Source organism: Odontesthes bonariensis, chromosome 24 (assembly GCF_027942865.1).
Source record: "Odontesthes bonariensis isolate fOdoBon6 chromosome 24, fOdoBon6.hap1, whole genome shotgun sequence".
Classification (NCBI taxonomy): domain Eukaryota; kingdom Metazoa; phylum Chordata; class Actinopteri; order Atheriniformes; family Atherinopsidae; genus Odontesthes; species Odontesthes bonariensis.
In genome coordinates this window covers 7,678,425-7,692,499 of record NC_134529.1, presented here as the reverse complement: position 1 = coordinate 7,692,499, position 14,075 = coordinate 7,678,425, and the positions used below count along the sequence as shown (strand labels likewise).

Sequence of the window (14,075 nt, the reverse complement as noted above, 5' to 3'; positions counted from 1 at the left end):
TGGTTTTCTCTCAATGCACCTCAGATTGCTTGTGAAGATATGCTTTATGTAGCCATGCATAGGAATAATCACACCTGAAACGCTGTTTTCTTAGTTTCACAACCAAAAGAGTTTATGAAATTATAAAATTTTTAACTGAATTATGTGAAGAATGTTTTATATATAAAAGTTTCACGATTAGTTTGGACTTCGTGCACTAAATGATTGACTAATGGAATAAAGAAACGCTACCCAAAGGTCGTGAAATTGTTAAAAGATGAAAAAATGACCAGATGTTTTCCAGGACTAACAGTTATCCAGATACCTCTGAAAGTGAAGTTTATCTTGTTGTAAACTTGTTCATTAATACTTGTCATTCTCTTGTTGCTACGCAGGCTGCTGTTCGTGCATAATGTCACACAAAGTCCTCTTGAAAATTTCCACAAATTTATAAGTCGCAGTTTAGGAAGCTGCTTATTGAACTGTTTCGCGTGACATCTTAGAAATTCCCCACCCCGTGGTCTGCCATACCCCTGAAATATGGATGTACTCTCTGTGACCATGTAACTGCGGGACCACGCTCAGACGAGCAGTGAAGAAATACATGGGAGATTGCAAAATAAACTGAAACTAAACGAGCTCAGATATTTAATTTGTCCTTAAGTCACTGCTTTGGTTATGCTGTGCTGGAGTCAACAACACACAAACATCGAATCAGAAATATTCCAGCTCCAAATAAAACCGCACGCAAAGGAGAACAAGAAGAAGAATAGGAAGTTTACAACAGATGCAAAAAACCAGATGTAAATAATGTAATTTCTACAAAGGAAACATTACTTAATCATGATCTCTTTATCTCACGTTAACAGTGATTAAACTGAACGATATAAAGAGCCAGAGAAAAAGTTATACTGGATGGTCATTTCAAATTGAGAGGTTGGGCTCTTCCAAAGTGTAGAATTACAAAAATGAGGTGTTAGTTCCAAACAAAATGTTTTATCCTACATTTTTATGACTTTTTAAAAGAGACTTTAAACTTTAAAAGAGCACATGACAAAAACGTTATGGCTTTTATTTTGTAGTTCATTGAATTATAGCTTCATAGTGCCTCAAGCAAAGGAAAACATATCATGAGAGTTGAACTCCCTCCAACTTTCACCCAAAAGACTACAGGAGAAATAAAGCTCTGTATTTTTTAAGTCCAGCAATAAAGAAATGCCACACATACAACAGCACATACCCAGAGGGTGCACCAGCTGGTGCATGAGACCCATCTTCTTGACTTTATCAGGCTTAATGCCGGCATGACAAACTGATATCAACCCAAGTGAGTGTCTTGACCTTAATATACTCAAGAGTAAGTCAGTTGCCACTAGCACAAGACTGTGTGGCTTTCAAGCCTTCACTTGAGTAACTGTTTAATATGTAAGTGTGTATGTATACCATTTTTAGGCGGTCTCTGAGCGCCACCTGCTCCAGGCAGCCGTCCCACCAAGACCTCTGGTGCCCCCTGGATTATTTACATTTTTTTGTGCTATCACAAAATCAGATTTTAGAGCTTAAATCTTAACCGAAGCAAGCAGCATATTTCGCACAGGCTCCCTTTGTCTTTATACCTTGAGGGCCTGTTTCCAGGAATGAGCCTCAGATGACTGACAGAAGGGATTAGATATTTCCTCAACATCTTCTGACCTTCCTGAAAGAGACTGGTAAGTTCAGTTCAGTTCAGTTCAGTTAATTAATGAGAGGATGATTATCCAATCTTAACAAAATATCATCGATTCATCGATAAAAAGAGCTGTAGAACTTTTCATTACATTTTTTTTCCCATTGTCCTTATTGTTTTCCTTTTTCTTTACAGTTCCAAGCACACAAAAGCATCTGTGTGACAACACATGCAGGGATTGGGAATCATTCTTAAAATCCTGATATGTCCATTTGCTATATCTGACCCAGCGGTGAACCAGTCAGGCTTTATGAAGATGACAATTTTAGCAGATCCATTCGACCAGATGTCCCCTGTCACCTCAGACTTCCCCTGCAACACGTTCACCTACACGCACACAAACATGCACATATCCTGATTAATCGTGTCACATCTGTCAGCGTGAGAGTGAGACGCGGACAGGTAGTCAAGACTGTCACAAATGTAATCTCTCCCTGACACGTGTATGTACATTTGTCTCGTTCCACTCTCCTCCACAAACACACAACCACACACACTCTGGCTGTTGGATCAACGAGTCGAATAACTGCCACATCATCCTTGAGCTTGCCGCTGACGTGTGTTGGGGCTTGATGGAGAGAAGTGTATAAAAAGATGAGAGGCAGTCAGACAGAGGGCCACAACTATGGCATTATGCTAATGTCTGCAAGTTTCACACAATACCTGGTGAAAGGACGAGTCTTTTAAATGATACTTTCTTCACAGGATATGAGGAGACACAGTTGAAGCTTTGAATGGAGATTTATTCAGGTGCTTGGGTTGGCAAATACGTCTCATGCAATCATTCATATCCAATGTAAAACAAATCCAAACAGTTATATAGAGTTGTAAATTAATCATATCGTTTTCATAAATGGTTAAGGTTTATTCCTGACATGTTTACTTCCTGGCTTCAATCGCAGACCAAACTTCTAAATGACTTCTTTTCCCCAGTGCTGGCAACTTGTCGGCATCCTGCTCAAAATGACATGTATTACTTACTATACAATATATTGGCCAAGTACCTGTCATACATGTTTACAAGTTGGCACAAACTCTCTGCAGCTGTTGTAGCTGCTTTTTCTAATGATGCAGAGGCACTTAAACCTGCACATAACATATTACACGTGCACAGCAAAATGAGATATATACTATGTGTGGCCAGTAATCTAAATGACTTAATGTTGGAACTTTTCTATTAAGTTGACTCATTGTGTGGGGTAAGTAGGTGAGCCTATGTTTTTCACAAGTATGATAATGAAACATAACCAAGATTCGGCTAATGGATTTACACTATTCCGCTGATCTACAGGTGTGGTAGCCAATCAAATGACTAATGAGGCAAAAACAGGTATACAGGTGTTGTTCTTTTGCCTCATGGTTTTAAAACCTGATGTAAAGACTTTGTCTTTACTAATTTCAGACAAAAGGACAAACTGCTCATAAATGAAAGAAAATAAAGCCAGTAAGTATCTATTTAGAGTCATGCCAACACACTGCGCATATTAAATACTTTTTTTGACAGTTAGAGGGCGTAAGAGGGTAATATTAGTTGTTGTGCCAAGGCAAACCTAACGACTATTTAGTAATACTAAAAACTGCCTTAGTCTAAAGTGTCATTATCTGTAACTATTTATTTTAATATTTATCCTTTTTTATTAAGAAACACAATTTTGTAATAATCAAAATCAGAAATCAAATTATTTCTTGTGTACAAGCAGGAATGTCAATATTAATTTTGAAAATTTCTTTCAGGCACATTGTTAGTCACGTTAGTCACAGATATGGGTCCTTTGCAGCGGGTTTTGTAGTCCTTGAGAGCCTGACCGTTCTTCTGACAGGGAAGCAGTGGTGGCAAAGACATAGCACAAGTAAAGGTAAGCTGGAACGCTACTGAAACTTTTCAACATAAAGTTAAAGAGAGAAAATACATGTTACGTGCTCTGCAAACACGTTTTTGTAATCTCAAGTCTTGCTTCTAATTGAACTTAAGTGAACAGGCAGCTGTATCCATGTCTCCTAGCTTGCGTGAAGCCTTTAGCTTTAACGTTTTGTCTTTTAAATGGTATGTTTAAAGTTGTTTTTGATTTGGTTTAAATGTTTTTTTAGTCAATAAAATAGCTTATCAGTCTGTTGTTAATTATGATCCTGTTTGAGTCCCGTGATATTGTATTTCTGTGTCTGTCATTCTCCATGAGAGGAATCTAGGTGAAGGGTCAGAGCCGGTTTGGGGGGGTAGGGCAGGGTGACCGTCAGGAATATGTCATATTGACTCGCATAATAACACTTAAAATCATGTATATTTTAAGATATAAAAAGATCATTATTAGGGGCAAATAATCAGCAAAGTAATGTTAAAGATCCGTGAGTTTGTAATTAGTTAATGTACGTGTTTCTACGACATGTAAGCTAACATCGTGTTTGCATTTTTACACTACCTGCTCTGTTTTATTACATTGCAGGTACTATTTTAAGATGAATACAAGTAACCCATTGCATTGTTAATATGAATAAACCCATTTGCATTGTCATGTAGCAACGGATTGATGAAGAATCAAAAAAGCCCTGGAGCTCCAAGGTGGCAGTTCAGTGTGGTTCAGACTTTGGAGGCACAAGTGTGAAATACAACTGACCTTTTACCTACAGAGGCAGATCTTATTATTACCTGACAGTGTTGCCTTATAGTCATGACAACACGCGTTGTTCCCATGAGTTATTTAGTTTCAGGAGTGACATAGAAAAGTCCCTTTAAATAAATACACTCTCAGAAAGTCGAGATTTCCACATTTCCGAGCGTTCTTTGAAGAAGTCCTGGGATATTAAACATTGTAAAACAGGCCCCTGTACTGGAATATAGTAGCATATGGCTTAAACTTAAAAAAAAAAAAAAAATGTTATACATGATTCTTTTAAATGAAAACCTTAACGATAATTTTGCAGTAACAATTTCTTTCCATCTAGAACATAATGGCTTCCATGTTACTGAGCACAATGCGGAGCTGCACTGTCAGCCCTTCCTGGGCAGCACGGTTTGGTAAGTTTCCTGATTTCTCTGCAGCGTTTATTGTTCCTGCAAACCTGCACAACATATTTGCACAATATTCGTTGATGTTCAATCCTAGAATATGAGCATTTGCCCCACAGGCTTTCATCCTGCTACAACACTTTCATCTGTTTTGAGATGATAGGGGGAATAAAAATGTGGTGTTTTTTAACTGATGCCAATAAGCAAAAATGTTCTGTGTCTCACAGGTGCACGCTCTCTCAGTACGACAACACAGCTTCAGGCTCTGGGTAAGCTGCTGTAATACTTAGCCTTTGGTATATTACATTGTTTAAATTGTGAGCTGAACAACTTAAGCTCCCATTTTTAAATGAAAAAGTAATGATTAAAAGAGGCTTTCACCACTTGCTTGCTAAAAATATGAATTGCTTGGGTTTTCTCTAAGAAAGATGCCATGAGGTTACTTCTTGTTGTGAATTTGCGCTTCATAGATGACACTAAATTGAATCTATTAGACTAGACCAAAATAGAACGACTTCCTTTAGTAAATGTTAAGATTATGGATAAAACACTCTTACTGTCTGTCGGGGTTCACCAGCCCATCATGATGCTCATTTTCTTTCAGCTCAGACGAAGAGCAAGAAAACACTGTCTCGACCTGGCGTGAAGAATATTGTTCTGGTTGAAGGTGTTCGAACGCCTTTTCTGCTGTCTGGAACCACGTACGTTTTTACTGTCTTCTCATGGCTGAGTGTGTCTGCTGAAGCTTGTGGCCTCCATACAGTTCTGATGTTATGATGAGAACTCTGAGCACACTCAGGAAAATGAACTCTTTCAATATAGCTGTTGAATTGTCAATGAAAGCCTCTTGTCAAATGACTCTGAGGCTTGAATGTGAAATGTTTTTTTTGTTTTTTTAATACAGATATGCTGACCTAATGCCCCATGACCTGGCCAGAGCAGCTCTGCAGTAAGTGCGTGGTTGTGTTGTGTCTGTGTTGTAACACTGTTAAAGCCTTCATTCAGTTTGTTCTTAGAGAAAAGAAAGGAAAAGTTTGCGTGCATAGTGGGGAACAGCAATGACATGAGCATTTAATTGCACTGTATACTAACGCCAGTGGTGTCGGTGTCACTCGTTGTCATAACGACAGAGGTTATTGTCTATTTTCAGGAGACAGTTCGATACTTTTACATGTAAATTACAACATTTTCAGTGCAGCATTTAACTATTAGAAGTGTGAAGTAAGGAGAGACTGACATAAGTGAAAGTACAACAGTACAGTTACATGTGCAACTACAGTTCTGTGCAATATTAGATTTGGGAAATTTGTATTGAATCAGCTGAATAATGTCTGTTTAGGCAGAGGAGAGATAAGGCACCACTGGAGCCAATGACATGTCAGAGCTGTGAAGGATCATTCAAGTTTAGATCACTTTACTTGTGACCCTTCCAAATAATACATTTGCTTGGGAACCTCTTTAGTTCTTTATTTAATTCTGTTTCATCTTTTTTCTTAAAAAGCTCATCCAGAACGCTGCTGCTAGAGTTTTAACCCGGACTAAGAGATCTGAACACATCACACCAGTTTTAATATCTTTACACTGGCTTCCAGTCAGTCACAGAATAGATTTTAAAAGCCTGCTGATGGTTTATAAATCCCAGAACGGTTTAGGCCCAAAATACATCTGTGATATGTTCAGAGAATATAAACCCAGCAGAGCTCTTAGATCCAAGGACTCAGGTCAGCTGGTTCAGTCCAGAGTCCAGACTAAACATGGAGAAGCAGCATTTAGCTGTTATGCTGCTAACAAGTGGAACAAACTGCCAGTGGAGATTAAACTTTCAGCAAATGTAGACATTTTTAAATCCAGGTTAAAGACATTTCTGTTCTCATGTGTCTATGCATGAAATATCTTTTAACTTATCTAGACTGTTGCCTGTTTTTAAATTCATTTAAATGATTTTATTTGTTTCTTTTTATATTCTTTTATGTATTTTTAATGCTTCTTGCACTCCCTGCTGCAATGCTTTTATTTTATGTAAAGCACTTTGAACTGTTTGTACATGAAATGTGCTATATAAATAAATTTGATTTGATTTGATTTGATTAAAACCGTGTTTGTCTAGAGGACTACTGAACAGGACAAGTTTACCCAAAGATGTAGTAGACTACATCATATATGGAACAGTCATTCAGGAAGTCAAAACCAGCAATGTGGCCCGAGAGGTACGTGTCTACATAAACTTTACGTGCTGCCCTGTAATCTTAACCAAAGGGGCATTTTTCTTCTTATTATTATTATTATTATTATGCCAAACATGGTGACAGCAGATGACCTCTGAGTATAATATATCTCCACTTTTTTATGTTCAGGCATCATTAGGGGCAGGCTTCTCTGACAAGATTCCATCTCACACCGTCACCATGGCCTGCATCTCCTCCAACCAGGCCATGACCTCAGGTACGTCTGGCAGAAATTTCTCCACACGGTGGCTCCAGTAATACTTTTTCATGTATACTGGTGCTGCTGTGGAGGGTTTGTGAAATGAATGTGAAAAACAAAACAAGCATGCTAACTGAGTTTAGGACTGAAATATTAGATCAGAACAATATGGGCACAGTTTGGGGTTGAGTGATGAAAAGAAAACTATTAAAGATGTTTTAGGACAATGACACGGGAATAATGAAGGCCGATCTTGGCAGGAAACAAGGTCCATGTGTGTGCCCATCTAATTATAAGTGGCACCCACTCTGCATTAAGAACAGTACAGAAAAAAACAGAGTGGTATAACTTTAGCTATTTGTTGTCCCCGTCTTTGTTTGGCTTAATTTGTCTTACCCACTCTTTTGTCCAGCTGTTGGGCTGATTGCTGCAGGCCAGTGTGATTCCGTTGTGGCAGGTGGGGTGGAGTTCATGTCCGACGTTCCGATCCGTCACAGCCGTAAGATGAGGAAGACCATGCTGTCCCTCAACAAGGCAAAAACCGTCGGCCAGAAGCTCGGTTTGATTGGCAGCATCCGGCTAGCTCACCTCTCCCCAGAGGTACACACTCTCTTAAAGTGTGAAGTCAATTCACAGTTCTGTTCTGTTATCTGTGACATGATGCACGATGTTCTTCTCACGTGTGTAGCTTCCTGCTGTGGCTGAGTTCTCCACAGCAGAAACCATGGGCCACAGTGCGGATCGCCTGGCCGCTGCCTTTGGGGTCTCCAGAGTGGAGCAGGACGAGTTTGCTCTGCGATCGCACACTCTGGCCAAAAAGGCTCAGGACGATGGACTCCTGGAGGATGTCATTTCCTTTAAAGTGCCAGGTAAACACTTGATTTGTTTGGTGTTTCCATGTTTTTTTAACAATGGAAGATGGTACACTGGATATTGTTCCAATTTTAAATGTCAAACGAACAAAACAAGACGATTCAAAGCCTCGTTTTCAAACTATGAAGCTTTGACTTGTGTTTTTCTGACATTGTACAGCTCAAAATGAGTAGCGAAAGATTATTTGTAGATTTATTGATTGATCGGATTTAGATAGCACAATCTTTGATGCTATTATGAGCATAAAAATGTGTGCAAAGTGTGACCTTGGGTTAGTCCTAGTCATTTCTCTAACAAGCCATTTGTCCCAAATAATAGTTCAGACACAACAAACAGATTTTGATTCAGACTAGAAAAAAAAACTACAATTTGATGTAAATTGACAGGTAAAGGGCAAAGGTTATTGTTCTTTTTTTGTCATTGTTTAACTCATAAACCGTATGTATATTTCTTCCCCCAGGCCGTGATATTGTATCAAAGGACAATGGCATACGTCCCTCATCCATGGAGCAAATGGGCAAACTTAAGGCCGCCTTCGTTAAGCCGCATGGCACAGTCACTGCTGCCAACTCCTCTTTCCTGGTAAACACACACTTTCAGCTCTACAGTTACTCAGTGCCTTCTTGGATCAAAACCCTTTCAGCATGGATAGCACCTGTCTCTGAATGATGAACAAAGCAAAATAGTTAGAAATGAAATCCAGGGTGGCCTTTTTATTTGATCGGCTTTGTAGTTTTTTTCCAGCCATCTTAATCACTGACGTTATGGTTTAGAAGATAATTGTATGATTTTCTTAGATATTGTAGAAACTGTTGCTCGGCCCGACCTTAAACGTCCCTGACTGTAACTGAATTGCTTGTTTGTGGGTGTGTGTTCTCAGACCGACGGTGCCTCTGCAGTGCTTGTCATGTCTGAGGAGAAGGCTTTGGCCATGGGTTACAAGCCGAAAGCTTACCTCAGGTATCTGAACTTCCTCTGGGAGGAGGAACAGCCTTAATTTCCCCAATAATACTGTTTCAGATGATGTGCTCATCTCCATAATATTGTCACCCTTGCAGAGACTTTGTCTATGTGTCTCAGGACCCCAAAGATCAGCTGCTTTTGGGGTGAGTCCCTCGTTCTTACTCTCACAAATGTCCCAAAGAGAAGTGTTCCTTTGCAACATTTGGAGCTGTGTTTACCATTTGTTGTTGATGGGAATGGAAAAAATAAGCATTCTCTTGTTTTCAGGCCAACGTACGCTTCACCTAAAGTCCTGGAACGGGCCGGCTTGTCCATGAGTGACATTGACGTGTTTGAGTTTCACGAGGCATTTGCAGTAAGTTCTTACAATAGATTTTCGGAAAAGCTGTGTAAGCTTGATGGGTTTATCAATTTTCAGTCCGTCTCCAATGCGATTCTAGTCCTTCAGTTTCTGTGCCTGCCATACTGCCACAGTTTGCACTCATTTAGACACGTTACTCTCATGCTGCAGTAAAATTTGACAGATATACTGCATGTTCTGTTGCATCGGGGGGGAATCAATTTTCCGTCTGGTTTCTATGGTAACTTTATTTATATATGTTTGTGTGTGTTTTCCAGGGTCAGATAATGGCAAATCTTAAGGCTATGGACTCGGATTGGTTTGCGCAGACGTACATGGGAAGAAAATCAAAGGTAAAGAATGTCAATAGTCATTTGTTAGAGGAGTAGATCCATGCAGCACACATGGATTGTTGAAAGCAAAGCGTGCTGAGTACATTTTTGGTAAAGATTATTATATAATAAATATCTAAGCTTTTTTTTCCACTGGTCACAGGTCAGCTCTGTCCTGCATCAAATGACTCTAAAGTATTCATGGGGTTTGTTTTTATCTGATTTCGAGCGAGAGTGGGCACAGCTCACTTTCTGTGGAGAGCCACAAATCTACCGACTGTAACGTCTCATGTTAAGGCTCTGAAACTGAGGGCAACAACTAGCTGGAAAAAAGGGAGGAGATTGCATGCTAGCAAGACAGTTGGCAGCTCACTCTCACTCTCTCTGGACGTCCATAGTCCAGTCAAGAAGTCTAAACTAGTGTGATTACCTCAGAAAGTCTTTGTCTAACGCAGTTTGTGGAATGCAGTGTAATGCCACCCCTTCATGTTGGCGTATTTGCAGGCTTGTCTACTGGAAGTTAGTGACAGTTCCTGGACAGGTTGTGAATACAATGAGCATAAGCACTCTGCTACAGGCAGTGGGAAAGGATTTAATCTGCTTGTTTTTGGAGATATACCCACATTTGAAAAACTTGTAAAACACTCCACTTTTGGCCTTAAAAACAGCGTAACACATGCAGGACGCACATGCTTGACAGTGGCGAGGTCTAATGTTTGGAATTCTAGGGACACTCAGTCTCAAGATCAGATATCCGTCAGGCAATTTTGATAGGCTGGTGCCTGAAAAATTTTCTATTAAACTTTCCATCCCAGTTCAAGCTAACAAATTAAAGCAGCAGACCCAGAATTCAATGCAGCAACACAAGACGGCACCCCATAAGAATGGAACGAGAAAGGATCCTTTTGAAGCTTGAAACACGTACTTTTAACTCCTGCCTGATGTCTGAGTTTTGATTTCACCTTGAACATATAAGCCCTGACCTCATTGTTATTGTGTGTGCAGGTTGGGACTCCTCCCATGGAGAAGTTCAACCTGTGGGGAGGTTCCCTGTCTTTGGGCCACCCATTCGGTGCCACAGGCTGCAGGCTGGTGACCACAGTGGCACATCGGCTGAAGAAGGAGGGGGGGCAGTATGGACTGGTGGCAGCTTGTGCAGCAGGAGGACAGGTAAGAGTGGATTGACCTTTTCTCGTTTCAGTCATTTTTAATTTGACATATAGAAGTGCTTTGATACAACCGGCTCAGATCTTAAAACTTTTGGGAAATTGCTTCCTTTGTCACCAGGAAAATATTTCTTCCACGTTTCCCATTTTTCTCTTCTTCCCTTGTGTTTTCCAGGGTCATGCCATGGTGATTGAGGCCTATCCCCATTAACAGGGGCTCTTTAATTCAATCTTCATCTTGATTGTGACTGCTAACCACACACTCGCTAACATACAGAGACTGCAGTGTACATACTAGCACCACTTTGCCTTGATCCGACCGTGGTTGGACACAGTAAGTGAATGTGTTGAAGAGTCATGTGTAAATTAAACTTTGCTTGGAGGCTGTTGAATTACGCAGAATGTTGTGGAGGAACGTTTGCTTCGTTTTGTGGACTTTTGTGGTCAGCATTGTCTCTGAGTCTAATGTAACATAGCAAAGTTTAAACGCTCAAAGGAGCCACATTGATCCTGATGTTTATATATGCTGTAATATGTTTTTCTTACGAAAAGTTGGAATTAAATTGAGTTATGCTAAACACGGGTTTGTATCATCTGTTACTGTCACATTGCACATTGTGTTTTAAAAATGTTCTGGTATAAAAGTGAATGCTCCAAACCAGCAAAGTGACAAAACTTCTACTTTTATAGAGGTGCTCACACCAAATGGATCCCTGCATTCACTTGCAATGTTTGATGGTTATATTTCCAGTAATAAGACAAAGATTATTGTTTGTGTACATGCAGTAACATTGCAGCATACTATATCTTTACAGATGAAAGGGCTTGATGCATGGACATCTTCAAACAATGTTGATGATCCATGTTTTATTCAGCAGGGGTGGAAACTTCAGGAACATGTTCAACGAACAGAAGGCTTTGTGTTGTACATAAAAACACATTTTAGGGAGAGGGGGTATAGACTTGGCTTTTTAAAAGTCCAAACATCCTCCAAAATGTGCTTTGCCAAATTCTTGTTATTCATCTTTTTTTATCATTATTATTATTATTATTATTTTTTGCATTTGCATCCAGTCCCCATGCCGAGATGTGTCAGCAGCAGACCTGCTTTGCATTCTTCTGCGCTTAATTGATGTTGAATAATGCTGTCTGCATCTGACGAGACGACTGATGTTAATGAGGAGGTAAAGAGATGTGTTCGGGCTTCCTGGTGATTTAAAACAACATGAATATGGAAAATTGGGAGTATGACTGGCAGATGACTTAAAAGTTCAGGTTGCACTGGTGTCATCCTGATATCTGAGTGCTCTTACTGTGGAAAAAAAACGAACTTCTACGCCCGCTAAAAGGTTTGTCTAATTGACAGCAGATGGGTAAATTTATATCAACACATTGCCTCTTTCCTGCTTTGGTGTGTGAGATCCCCTCAGCGCTCACTGGGGAATCTCTGCTCTACATACACACCTCTCAGGTTGGCGGGCTTGTTAACATAACTTCAGTCAGACACATTCGTTTAAAATGTATTTAAAGATTTAATTCTTCCAGTTTAAGAAATCCTTGACTCCTTGCGGGAGGGGCTGATTAATGCAGCCAAACCTGTCACACGAGCTACAGGCAGAGGGAATAAAACCAATGTTTTACAGCCAAGGCAAAGCTGCAGCTCAAATGTAAATAGCAGGGAGATAGACAGAAAGGGTTTTGTGTTTATAAAGCTTCAAAAACCGCCTCAACCCTGCGAGACACCGGAGACGCGCAGACACACACCGATGCGAGCCGCCTCCCTGCCTCAGCGGGGCTTTGATCAGACGGAACCTTTTATGGGGAATGACTAGCGAATGCACCCGCTGCTGTCACTACAAATCTACCTCACCGAGGGGAGGGTGGAGGGAGTCGGAGAGAGACTGGGAGTGCAGCAGCGTCTTTCATCTCGTCCTAGCCGGCTCACGCGGGGCGGCACCTGCTGAAAGCTGCACTTGACTCACTACCGCTCAGTGCGTGTGTGCACGTGTGTGTGTGTTATGTTAAATAAGTTGTTAAAACTGCACCGTGCATTTCCACTGACTGTTGTAGAGCATCCCTTACTGTACTACAGCACTGAAACGAGTTCAGTTAATAGCCAGTGTTTATTCCCCCCCCCCCCCCCCATCAGAAAATAAAAAGTTGTAAATCTTTGTTTTTAAAGTTATGGCTGGGATAAGATGAATTTTAAAAAGGTGAAATGTACTGTACAGTAGGCAAAAGCCACCCCTTCTCTCTGCACATATAGCCAGGAAGACAACAAGAAGGTGCAGCAATTAACTGAAACGTGTGAAAACAAATATAAATACAGCATATAAGGCAAAACTCGAATTTGTGCATTAACACACAACCTGAGCTCTTTCAGACAAGCTTTCTGTCATTTAGTCTTCAGGAATAGTTCTCCAGGCTTCTTGAAGGACATCCCAAAGCTCTTCTTTGGATGTGGGCTGCCTTTTGTTGCGTTCTCTGCCAACATGATCCCACACTGCTTCAGTAATGTTGAGCTCCGGGCTCTGGGGAGGATTCATCCCTCCATCAGACCTGCTGCCACTGATTTTCAGCCCACTTCTTGTGTCCTTTGGCACAGCTCAGCCTTTTCTCCCTGTTTCCCTTCCTTAAGAACGGCTTCTTGACAGCCACCCTTCCATGGAGCCCATTTCTGATGAGGCTTGGGCCAACAGCAGATGGATCACCTGAAGGTCCAGATGCATCTCTCAGCTCCTGTGTCAGGTCTTTGCTGGATTTTTTCCTCTTTCTTAAGGACATCACTTTCAGATCCTGTTCATCTGCAGTAGATAGTTCTTTAGGCCTGACACTTCTTTTCCCATCTACTTGTCCAGTCGTGATTCATCTTGCACAAACATGGGCGTGTGATAATTTTGCCTCCAATATAACCCTTTTCAAGTGTTCATATTTGTCCTAATAGATATAGATTCAAACAACACCAGCAGATCTCATGCAGAGTGATGGCCAGTGCCTGCTCAGGCCTTCGGGGCTGTCCAGCAGAGCAGATTAAGCTTTTTTGGAGGATGCAACCTTCCCAGGCTCTATTTCACATGAATCATGTAAAATTCCAGCTGGGTTTATTTGAGCCATTTTGAAACGTCTCCAATGAATCGTTAAAGAGTTGGGACATCTTTGATTGTTGCTACGTCTTATGACTGGTCCAACAACTTGATCGCCTGCGACAAAGTGAATGACATGTATGCTGCTCCAAGCTACATCTACTAACCAACTAACAAAAATTGTA

The 14,075-nt window shown here is 40.6% G+C and overlaps 1 protein-coding gene across 1 annotated transcript; it reads left to right on the top strand.

Moving 5' to 3' along the window:
• Positions 1 to 3,476: 3,476 nt before the first annotated feature.
• On the top strand, positions 3,477 to 11,385 carry hadhb (hydroxyacyl-CoA dehydrogenase trifunctional multienzyme complex subunit beta). The gene is made up of 16 exons (XM_075459293.1): positions 3,477 to 3,561; positions 4,646 to 4,718; positions 4,937 to 4,978; positions 5,314 to 5,410; positions 5,614 to 5,658; positions 6,817 to 6,916; positions 7,064 to 7,151; positions 7,546 to 7,733; positions 7,822 to 8,002; positions 8,467 to 8,588; positions 8,887 to 8,966; positions 9,065 to 9,112; positions 9,237 to 9,324; positions 9,588 to 9,662; positions 10,647 to 10,811; positions 10,983 to 11,385. Exons 2-16 carry the CDS (start codon positions 4,652 to 4,654, stop codon positions 11,016 to 11,018), a joined length of 1,422 nt encoding a protein of 473 aa, XP_075315408.1. The 5' UTR covers positions 3,477 to 3,561; positions 4,646 to 4,651; the 3' UTR covers positions 11,019 to 11,385.
• The last annotated feature ends 2,690 nt before the right edge of the window (positions 11,386 to 14,075 follow it).

Excerpts from the sequence above, each read along its gene's own strand:
- hadhb (XM_075459293.1), top strand. The coding sequence starts at position 4,652 with ATGGCTTCCATGTTACTGAGCACAATGCGGAGCTGCACTGTCAGCCCT. Across the intron at positions 4,719-4,936 it reads TTCCTGGGCAGCACGGTTTG|GTGCACGCTCTCTCAGTACG; the intron begins GTAAGTTTCCTG and ends TGTGTCTCACAG. Across the intron at positions 7,734-7,821 it reads TAGCTCACCTCTCCCCAGAG|CTTCCTGCTGTGGCTGAGTT; the intron begins GTACACACTCTC and ends TCACGTGTGTAG.